The sequence below is a fragment of the Motacilla alba genome, chromosome 28 (assembly GCF_015832195.1).
Source record: "Motacilla alba alba isolate MOTALB_02 chromosome 28, Motacilla_alba_V1.0_pri, whole genome shotgun sequence".
In the NCBI taxonomy this organism is placed as follows: Eukaryota; Metazoa; Chordata; class Aves; order Passeriformes; family Motacillidae; genus Motacilla; species Motacilla alba.
This window is the reverse complement of record NC_052043.1, coordinates 2,520,525-2,531,414: the sequence shown is the minus strand read 5'-3', so window position 1 is coordinate 2,531,414 and position 10,890 is coordinate 2,520,525. Positions and strand designations below refer to the sequence as shown.

Here is a 10,890-nt window from a genome sequence, read left to right as displayed (position 1 = left end):
CTTGCTTTGTTTCAGCAGCCCCTGTCAAACAGATTTCTTCAGCTGTGTGTTAAACCACAGCTTTGTTTCAAGATGAAGTGTCAAAACGCCTTACAGGTGTCCCTTTGCACTCCCAGAAAGAGTGAAATACTGTGTTTTACCTCACGGCTGTCAGTTACCAACCCATGTAACCAAGGCCCATGTGCCACCATGAGAGAACCTCAGTGGATCCCAGCTGCCAAAGCCTGAATGCCCTGCACTGCAGAACTGCCACAGGAGCTTGTAGGGCAAGTGGTGAAGAATTCTTCTCATCTGCTGTCACGTGCAAGCTAATGTCTGAAAAAGGAGTGAAATTCTGTGCTAGCAGCACAGCTTCTGTAAGAGACAGCGCAGAGGTGCTCGTCAGGATCACTTTATTTAGCTTCTGGTAGATCAGGGTAGTCCAAAACTCCGCCGGTCTTACAGCCCAGTAATTTTACCTAGCAGTCCATCATTTTCTCAGAAGCAGCCACTGGCTTTGGCATAATTTTGTGTTGAGGAACTGACACGATCAAATGATGGTGCAAATGATCTGATGCTTTGTCACATCCAAGGTACAATTTGTCTTTGTGCAGACATCTCTGGAGCAACATGACCGTAGCCTTACCTTAAAATGGCTTTTATGGTGCCAAGAGGAAAACAACTGCTACTTTCATTTGTAGGGTCACTGGTGTTTTTCCATCTTTAGAGAAGGGGCTTTCTGTGAGTTGCATGAAGATAGTGAAGACATTTTTTCATTCATCAATGGAGAAAGCGTACAAAGGGCAAAGAAGTGGTACAGAAGATCCTGAAAAGCGTGGAGAACTCAAGTTCTGAGCATAGCAGAGGTGCAGTATTCTGTTTGTACAGGGTGTGCTTTGCTCTGAGTGGTTCCATGGGGCTTGCAGCAAAGCCAGAGAGAGGAAGACACTCTGTGAGTGTCAGGATTTCATCAGTGGGAGCTACGGCCTGGTGAGAAGGGAACAGACCTGGAACCAAAGCTGTGCTGCTTCAGGAGCAGTGGACATTGGAAAGCTAGAGAAGAAATGGGGCATTGACAGAGGTTATCTGGGGTGCTGTGAAGCATCTGGCACCTGCAGGACACAACTCCAAGGTTTACTGAGCTTGAAGCTTCCATCTGGACCATCAGGTTTAAGAGCTGCTGATGGATCCATCCTTCAGGAATTAACTTAAGCACTTTTTAAAGCCATTTGCATCTTAGCCAAATCCTCTGAAATCTCTGGGCAGTTGGCTTCATCATTTATCTATTTGTTAAAAAAGGAAACAAAACTGCAAATCCTTCTTCATCCTCATGTTCTATATTTGCTTCCTGACTTGAGGAAGGACTCATCCTGCTGTTCCCTGTGCTGCAGCTGTGTTTTGGCACATTCTCTAATTACAACAATCCTATCAAAGAGGGTTAAAAACAAAGAATCAATTTGTAACTTTATTTTACAAGTGGTGCCCTCCAGGCCACTGGCGCTCCTTACATTTGCCTGGGCTGTGCCTGAAAAGTCACCTTGTGAAAGTTTTCATGCACATGAAAATGAAAATGTGCACAGTCTGCCAACTGGGGCATGGTGCAAGGTAACAAAAGGTTTCATGCAGATAAACTTTGCTCAGTTACTCTCCCCTGTGCTTGTATAATCCTCCCAGGCCATCTTTTACAGCATCTTTTACTGTTACCTTGGATTTTTAAATTTGTTTTGAACTCTTGTTGGCTTGGTTTGAATTAGATGGCATTTATCTTCAAGATTAATTCAGCTTCAGAATAATCTATTTCCTTTCCAAGCTTTAGAACAGAAGCTGTTCCAGCACATGGCCATCACTTCATCAGAACTGATCTGTGATTCCTGGAGCTTGGATCAGTGCTAAGACAAAGCAATTATTCCACTCTGCAGGCTAAAACCAACCCAAATACAAACGGAAGTTCCACCAAAGTCTTTTATTGTAGCCCTTACATGGCTGAGCTGCTCTCCAGCGGGGACTGAGAGAATCCTGAGCCCTGGAGAACGTGTTCATTTCACAAGATCCTTCACATATTTCCAGCCTTCCACTGTGTATTCACAGGCCCTGGTGGGAGCTACAGACAAGGCAGTCATGACTGTGTGCACTCCTGCAAGCAAAGCAGAGAAGAATTACCCCAAGATCACCATTCAATCCAAACTTCCCAATTTCCAACACCACCAATGTAGATCTCTTTAAGCCCTGAGCATTTGTGACACAGAAATTCCAACTCCAGGGTCTGTATATGAGCTAAGACAATTACAGGACTGAGCTCAGTTCTTTCTTTAAGTCCTGTTTTATTTCTGGCCTTGCCACAGACTCCGTGGGTGATGCTGGACATGTCACAGCTATTTGTGGATTGTGTTTCCCCACAATTACATGAAGACTCTTTGCTGCACTATAAAACCTATATATTACCAGGTATTTATAACCTAGAAAAGGTATTAATTACTAGGTATTTATAGGTTTGGCCTTCAAACAAAAATTCTCAATTTCTTGTTGAGAATTTGAGACAAAAAGTCTCAAATTCTAATAACAATGGGAATGTTCATCCCTTCTGAAAAGCCAAAGACTGAGTTCAGACTCAGTTACTGAGCAGTTATTTTACCTTTATTCCAGGAAGCAGAGAGGGAAAAGTCAATTTTTGGAGTGGATGGGAGCTGGAAAGAAAGAGAGAGACAAAACATCAGCACTTGAGGGGTTTCACGTGGAATTCACATTACCTTGGCAAAGCCTCTTGACCTCAGATCCCAAAAATACTTGGGTGCCTACTCTCCATAAGCCTCAAAAGGCACCAGACATGATGCTTAAAGTCTGGGTTTTGCTCTTTCCTGCAATATAAAGTGGGTGCAAAAGGTAGAACATCTTATTTAGGTTCTCCTGAAAAAGCATCTCCATGGCTGGCTCCGTTAGTTTGTAATTGTTTGTAATATGAAAAATCTCAAACTTTAAGCAAAGGTCTCTTATTTTCTGAGGATTTTTAAAACTCGTAGAGGAGGAGCCTCTTCAAGCAACTTAAATTCAACTTGAACAGTTAGCAATGTGAAAAACAGGGAGGATAATATTTTCATTGTTTTTCTTAACAACAAGCAGGATCCTTCAGAAGAAAACTACAAAGTGAAATACCTCCCAGAGCATGTTTGCAATCCCCCCTTGATCCTGCATAGGCTGCTTACCCCTCTCCTTTGAAATAACATGTGAGCAATGTCTCTGCCCCAAAATTAGCATTTTATTCGCCTTCCATACCAATCCTCTTCAAAATATTTGCCATGTGAAATCCAGTTTCAACAGTAAAACTCCTGCCAGCCTCACTGGAATCAGAATATCACCCGATTTTCTCTTCCTGATTCAGAGGAGGTGTTTTGTGTTGCAGGGATCACCTGAGCAGCCCTTACCTCCCAGCCCAGGTAATCTGTCCACTCCTGGATAGCTGGAGGCAGCGTTTCTTGAGCTTTCTTGAGTGCTTCAGCACCTTCTATGCCACTGCCCAGCAGCCCCTGGTCATATGCCACATACACAGCAGCTCCAGCCAGGCCTCCTTTGACCAGAAACCTGAAAGAATTGAAAGCACAACAGTTCAGTTCCTGTTCTGGCCATCAGTGCATCTCTCTCAGTGGTTGTGACTGCCAAAGAAGGTACCAGTAAAGAAACCTCATGTCTTACTCTAAGTAAAAACCAGCAGAAAAATACCTGCCTATGTTCCTTGCCTTCCCAGGACAAATATTTCCTGTCAGCCCCTTGAAACTACTCCTAATTCACATTTTATCAGTGATGGTTTTCAATATGAAAATGAGAAAGTGTCAAGTTCCTCAAGAGCATGTGCCACTTTTTAAAGCCCGAGAATCACTGGCATATTCCTCTGCTAAAAGCAACTAAAGAACTCTGCAGTGGGCCAGCCATCCACGTTAATGATGAGGTTCTTCCTGATAAATCTGATATTTACCGAATAAATCTGACAGACACCAATATCTTGTTAAGCTCATTACAGCCCAATGAACACCTGGCCACGGTGTTTGCATTGCCAAGGCTTTTTAAGTTTCCCTGCATGATGTGCAATCTCCAGTTTCACAGCTGTGATGGCAACCTACAAAAGGGGAGATGGGAAGAGAATATTTGGCATTTACTGGCTCTTCCATTATAAATAAGAGATTGGAGGTAAGTGACTTTCCCAGACTCAGAGAGATGTTTTCCCTTTAAGAGAACAGCAAAAGCTATTGTACAAGAGGACAACCCAAAACTTGGCAGACAGCGGTACTGCAGTAGTAGGACATAGAGATACAAGAGAGCTGACAAGAGAGAACCAATTTTAAAGTCGTATATTCACACGCATTTCGGGGAAAAACGATTTCTCTGCCGAAATGCACTGCTGGCCCCCAAGGATACCCTTCCGCACTGCCTGGCTGTGGGTGCTCGTCCAGCTCCGAGCCCCGCGCTACTCCCGGCCCTATGCTCGCGTCCGCGTCCGTGTCCGCCCGCAGGCAGCGGCGGGGCGCTCCCGGCGTGTGCAGGCACACACGGGCTGCGGCTGCAGGCACACACGGGCTGCGTGTGCAGGCACACACGGGCTGCGTGTGCAGGCACACACGGGCTGCGGCTGCAGGCACACACGGGCTGCGGCTGCAGGCACACACGGGCTGCGTGTGCAGGCACACACGGGCTGCGGCTGCGGGCACACACGGGCTGCGGCTGCAGGCACACACGGGCTGCGCTGCGGGGGCGGGCGAGGCCAAGGGCGCGGAGCGAGGCGAGCAGAGCCGAGGCACAGCGCCGGCCGCGGGCCTGGGGACGGGCCGGGGACAGCGGCGAGCACTGAAGCGCGGGGGCGAGTACGGGGGGAAACGCCGTGCGGGGATGCGGAGGGCCGGGAGGGCGGGCAGGGCCCGCAGGACTCACTTGACAGCGGGCAGCAGGCGGGCGGCCATGGCGGCGGCGGGGCCGGGACCGTCACGTGCGCGCGCGGCCCCGCCCGCGCCGCCGGCGTGAGGGGCGTGAGGGGGCCGGGCTGGGCCGGGCTGGGCTTGAGGGGCTTGAGGGGCGTGAGGGGGCCGGGCAGGGCTTGAGGGGGCCGGGCAGGGCTGAGCTGAGCTGAGCAGGGCCGGGCAGGGCTTGAGGGGCTTGAGGGGCGCGAGGGGGCCGGACAGAGGCTGAGCTGAGCGGGGCCGGGCAGGGCTGAGGGCGTGAGAGGACCGGGCAGGGCAGGACTGGGCTGAGCAGGGCCGGGCAGGACTTGAGGGCATGAGGGGCGTGAGAAGGACAGGCAGGGCTGAGGGCGTGAGGGGGCCGGGCAGCGCCAGGCAGGGCGTGAGGGGCGTGAGGGGGCCGGGCAGGGCTGAGCAGGGCTTGAGGGCATGAGGGGCATGAGGGGGCCGGGCGCGGCTCCTCCGCCTTTGTGGCGCTGTCCCCGCCGCCCGCCTTGTCGCGCTGTGTCGCAGCGTGGTGGCGGAGCAGCTCATCCTGCTGCTCTTCTTATCCAGACAAGGCTCCGTCCTGTGGGCTCTGGCGCCGCCTCCCTCCCGAGATCCGACTGCTCTGGGGTCACTGCTGCCAGCTGTCATTAGTCTTTAATGAATTAAGAGTTCTCTAAGATTAGACACGAGGGTTTTTTTTCTCCTGTAGGCTCTAAGTGCAGAGGGCTGAGGGAATTGCCGGTGAAAGATCCTTTTTATTCTTGACCAAGGTGGCTGTGGTTCCCGGGGGAGGGACCCCTCAGCTGGGCTCTCGGTTTTACAGAAGCCTTGCCGTGCCTCTCCCAGGCTGGCTCCAGGCATCAGAGGAAGGAGAACACGGTATTATTTTGGCTGAAGTGCTCAGCTTCAAGACGTCACTTTGTTCCTCACAGCTTGGAGGAATATGAAGCCACTTGGAAAAGTGCTTTGTGCTACAGGGGTGGTAGCTGGGCTCATAGCTTTCTTCTGGAAAGACGACTTTAACCCAGGTAGGCTCACCAGGGGAATGATTTCAAGCTGAAATATAAGTCACACAAGGGAAGAGGTTGAATTTCCAAACTTTGACTGAGGCTCTCATTCCTGCCCATAGTCTTTCTAGAGTTGGTGGCCCCAAAGCAATGTTTCATTCCCAGAAACAAAGAGAAACTTGAAACAAAGAGGAAGATGAAGTGGTCTTAGAGCAGGGATCCTGCTGTCTCTGGGGTGGGATGGAAATGGCACTTTGCTACTGCCTTGCTCTTTCTATGTTCTGGTTGTACATTCCTTGGTTCAAATTCAAGAACCATCTCTGTGGGTGTGCAGTGCCTGGCACAAGAGGGCTGATGTGTCTCCAGACTGATGGCAAAGAGCAAATGCTATGCAGAAGGCACATAGCCTGGTTTCTGGTTTATGTTGTACAGCTTCTTAGAAGGTGAGAAACAACTTGGTTCTTGAAAGATTTTGGTCTAGCAACCCAGGCTAGGCCCCGTGACACAGCTAGCTGTCATCATGTCATTGCATCACCAGTCCTGCCTCTTCTAGTTTTGGAGAAGCACCAGGGATTGTGAGCACTCAGGTGCATCATTCTTCTTTAAAGCTCTGCCAGTAGTTAAGGGTAGCTCCTCTGCTGCTTTCTTCACTTACTTCTGTATCTTTTATTCTCTTTCCCATAAAAAAGAGAGCCTGTCTGGTGCCCGTGTTCTCGTGACTGGAGCCAGTGCGGGCATTGGAGAGCAGATAGCATATCACTATGCCAGATTTGGTGCTGAAATTGTGTTGACTGCCAGGAGGGAAGCTGTGCTGCAGAAGGTAAGAACCTCATCCTTGTATGGGGGAGACATGAGAGATCCAGGCTTTTACTAAACCAACAGAAAAATCAGTTGTCAGCGTGATAGATTTTCCTCTGGAACTGTCAAGCATGAACTCAGAAGAGAAGTTGGCCTGTACAAGGAGATGCAAATACAGTGCCTGAGCTTTCAACTGCCTGAACATTTATTTCTATAAGGGGATGCTGTGAAGCTGCATCAGGGAAAGTTCAGGCTGGACATTGGGAAAGTGTTCTCCACTGTGAGGATGAGTAAGTTCCCCAGGGAGCAGTGGTCAGGCACCAAGCCTGCCAGAGCTCAAGGAACATCTGGGCCACATCCCTGATGGTATGGTTTGGTTTGAGGGAGTCCTGCGAGGAGCAGGGATTTGGATTCCATGATCCTTATGGGTCCTCTTCAATTTGAGATACTCCATGAACTACAATTCCTGTGCAATATTGTGCAGCTTTTCAGAGTCCAAATTGTTTTATTTGTAGCCGGTTTGTTAAAAACTCAAGACTTTTTGTAGGTTAAATGCCTTTTGACCAACTCCAACAGATGAGACTTCTTCATCTTTATGAAATGGGACAACACTTAGGAAGGGTAACTCTTTAACTCTGGGGATGTGTGACTTCCAAGGAAAGTTCTTCACTGTGAAATGGTGCCAAAGGTGAGCTGGGGACAGTGAGCATAATAATAGTTCCTAATGACTGGAAGGCATTATTTCAGCAAATAGCTAAAACTGCATATCATTGCCAGGCACATTCACACGCTCAACATAGCAAAGGAATTATGAAAGATGAATTCTTTTCCAGTTATTTTGGAAAAAAGAGAAGAACTTAATGTAAAGCATAACCCTTGTTCCAGAAGATTTCTCCTGAAGAAGATTGGGGTTTTTTTCCAGTGAATCTTGGTCCTGTCCCAGAGTAGATTGTTTAAGCAGACAGTTAAATAGAGGTAGCTCTTTGCAGGATGCAGATTCAAAATCTGGGTGCAGAGGGAGCTGTCCATGGCCCGAACAGCAGTGAATTTTAAACTGAAGTGTGTCTCTGTCCAGAGCTGACTCTCACTGACTGTAGTATGTGTTTTATCGTGCCCTTTTCCCCTATTATTTTTTCAAATAGTTTAATCTTAGGAGTGTGTTCTTTTTCAAGGTGATGGAGAAATGCCTGGCACTCGGAGCAAAGAAAATATTTTACATCCCTGCAGATATGTCTTCCCCTTCAGAGCCTGAAAAGGTGGTGCAGTTTGCTGTCCAAAAGCTGGGTAAGCATCCCGAGCATCTCTTTGGCTTTCAGGTGTGCGCACAGTTCTCATTCTAGTAGGAGCTTCCTGCTTCAGTTCCCTGAACTGAGAAAGCTGTTAAGGACATGGATGTACCACCAGAGCTAAGTTCTGATTCTGAGTCATGCTGAAACATCATTTCAGGGAGTTTCTGTCAAAGTCAAAGTGTTTTCCTTTCAGTTCTACCCCCGAGGAGCAGTCACAGCTGCTCCCAGATGAGCATATTTAATCTGTCTTCAAGGTAAAGCACTTCCAGCCTCCTGAGGGAGTGGTTGAGCCCTCCTGGCATTTCTGAGCTCCCTGGTAGATGGTCAGGGATGGGCCCCTCGTGTGACTGCTTTTTCTGCTCTCCAAGGGGGCCTGGATTACCTCGTGTTGAACCACATCGGCACCAACCGCTTCCAGGAGTGGACGGGGGATGTGGAATACACCCGCTGGCTCATGCAGGTGAGGCTGCCCAGCTCCCTGCCCCTGCCTGGGCCTGCCTCCTCCTGGGACACCTTGGGAAGCTCCAAGGCAAATCCCCGTCTGTGGCAGCGCTGGAGAACAATCCTTTCACTTCATTCCTGTTTGAACTCAAGCAGGCTTTGTTGCTAGAGAGGTGTTTGGCTCAGATGTTGTACATTTGTGAAGAGGAATGTTTGGGAAGAACTTCAGACTTCTTCCTTCTGTCCTTCTTGGCTCCCTTTAGCCCAGAGGTTTAGGATTGATGGGCAGCTCCGGGCAGTTGTGTTTAGCTCAGGAAGGTCTCTAAGCGAGCAGCCAGCACTTCCTGCTGGTCTATGGCATGTGCACAACTGCAGAACACAAAGTTGTTTGAAATGGTTCTGCCATTTGAGTCTCTGTTCACATTAGAGTTTTCCTGTAGATCCACCCTGGTGCCAGGTTCTGGGGCCATGGAAATGAGGAGCTGTTTTCTTGATTCAGTCTTCTTCATTCAGGTGGGTCACACTAGTTTCTATTTCATTCTGGGAGATGGCTTTTTGCTGCAGAGTGGGAACTTAGGAACGTAGGTAAGAAATTAATATCATTGAAGAGAGCAGTCAAGCTCTGAAGAGATGCTGAATTCTGTGCCTCATTGTAGTCTGAGCTCAGTCAAGAGAAACTTAGAAGGGGAGCAAGCTGAGACTCTGGTGTCTTTGGCAGGGATTGCAGAATAAAGAATAGCACAAAGAAAAAGCAGGGACAGCTAATTGTATCTTATCAGGAAATCTGTATGTTAAAGCCCAGGAATCACCTTTGCTCTGGATCTTCACTGCTTTTTCTGGAATCTGAAAGACTCATGGATGCAATGTTTGTCCCCATCTTTAGAGATGATTTTTCTCACCTGATGTTTGAAAAGGCAATCCCAAACCATGCTCCTTTCCGTTTCTGACCACTCTATTGCCTTTCTTGGCTCATGCTTTCAAACCCTCTTGCTTCTTCCATGTCTACATTTATCATTCCAGGTGAATTTTTTGAGTTATGTGGCTCTTGCAACAGCAGCTCTTCCCACCCTGGAGAAGAACAGAGGTGCTCTGGTGGTTGTTTCTTCCCTCACAGGTTGGTGGCTTTACCTGAAATAAGCGCTGGCCTTGTGGAAACAATGATTCCCAGTACTGTTCATATGTACTGTTCATACTTCTCTGTTTAACCCCTAAACACATTTTCAAACTGTGCTTTTCTTAGTGTACAATAACATTACAATAAATATTTGATAATACAGTAATATGTATTCTCATATACTTACATGAAGGGAGACTCACTTGAACAGAACATGAGTTGGTACAGTATTGCAAAGCCTGCATCTCCCCATGGATCCTCCTTACACCCACTTCCCTGGGGTTTTCCATTCTCTCCTTTCCCTTTCCAGGGAAAATGCCCACTCCCTTCACCACTTCTTACTCTGCCACCAAGTTTGCACTGGATGGATTCTTCAGCTCACTGCGCCACGAGCTCATCATGCAGAAGAGAGATGTGTCTGTCACACTGTGCATCCTGGGCCTGATTGACACCGAGTCAGCACTGGAGTCCACCAGGTATGCGTCTGTCTGCAGGAACACAGCTCTTCTTGAAAACATGCAAAAAAATGCACAGCAACTCTGTCCAAGAGGGTGCGTGCGCCTGCCTGGGCACAGCACGGGGGGCGTTCATCATGGAACACGAGCAGGCAGAGCCCTGTGGGGTCAGCGTGCCCAGCTGGAGCCCCAGCAGGGGCTGCCTGCCGTGAGTGACCCTGTGCCCGTTGCCTTGCAGGGGCAAAGTGCGCCTCAGCGCCTCCCCCGCTCCCGAGGCCGCGCTCGCCATCGTCCGGGGCGGGGCCGCTCGGGCACACGAGATTTTCTACCCGCGGTGGCTGCAGCAGCTCTGCTGCCTCTGGGCTCTGTTCCCCAGCAGCGGGAACCAAGTGCTACGGACTTTCTATAACTACAGCAGTCCCTGAGGGATGCCCAGTCTCATCCTGCAGCCCTTCTGATCACATTCCCGCCATCCCACTAAGCATCCCCCTCAACCGCTGCTGTCAGTCGGGAGCAGGGCAGCAGTGGTGGCAACGTCCCCTTTTCCTAACGTGACTCACGGTCTGTCATCCTGCTACCCATCAGAGATCTTTCCCACTGTTCACTCTGCCCTAGCCCTCCTCCTTCAGCCTCACCGGTGTCCCTTGACTGCATCCAGCCTCTGCTCAGCCCCAGCTTCACCCCCTGTCTGTCTGCACAGGATGTCCTGGAATGGCTGTACATTCCCGGCACACCCTCCTCCACTGCTTCATTTTGGATTCCATGAACCCCCTTGCTTCCTCTAAGTGGAATTTTTACCTCTATTTAAATTAAACAAGTTTTTTATGTGTTGGTGTTTTGTGTTGATGCTTCCTCTGTGGTGAAATGTTGGTCCCC

At 49.1% G+C, this 10,890-nt stretch overlaps 2 protein-coding genes across 2 annotated transcripts; one reads left to right on the top strand and one right to left on the bottom strand.

Moving 5' to 3' along the window:
• Positions 1-1,923: 1,923 nt before the first annotated feature.
• MICOS13 (mitochondrial contact site and cristae organizing system subunit 13) lies at positions 1,924-4,952 on the bottom strand. Its single transcript, XM_038163501.1, has 4 exons — positions 4,897-4,952; positions 3,399-3,555; positions 2,612-2,663; positions 1,924-2,113 (listed from the first exon to the last, which is right to left on the bottom strand). The coding sequence occupies exons 1-4, from the start codon at positions 4,923-4,925 to the stop codon at positions 2,016-2,018; spliced, it is 336 nt and encodes a 111-aa protein (XP_038019429.1). The 5' UTR covers positions 4,926-4,952; the 3' UTR covers positions 1,924-2,015.
• Positions 4,953-5,152: 200 nt separating this feature from the next.
• HSD11B1L (hydroxysteroid 11-beta dehydrogenase 1 like) lies at positions 5,153-10,584 on the top strand. The gene is made up of 7 exons (XM_038163500.1): positions 5,153-5,938; positions 6,607-6,737; positions 7,888-7,999; positions 8,373-8,464; positions 9,466-9,559; positions 9,870-10,035; positions 10,253-10,584. Exons 1-7 carry the CDS (start codon positions 5,854-5,856, stop codon positions 10,437-10,439), a joined length of 867 nt encoding a protein of 288 aa, XP_038019428.1. The 5' UTR covers positions 5,153-5,853; the 3' UTR covers positions 10,440-10,584.
• The last annotated feature ends 306 nt before the right edge of the window (positions 10,585-10,890 follow it).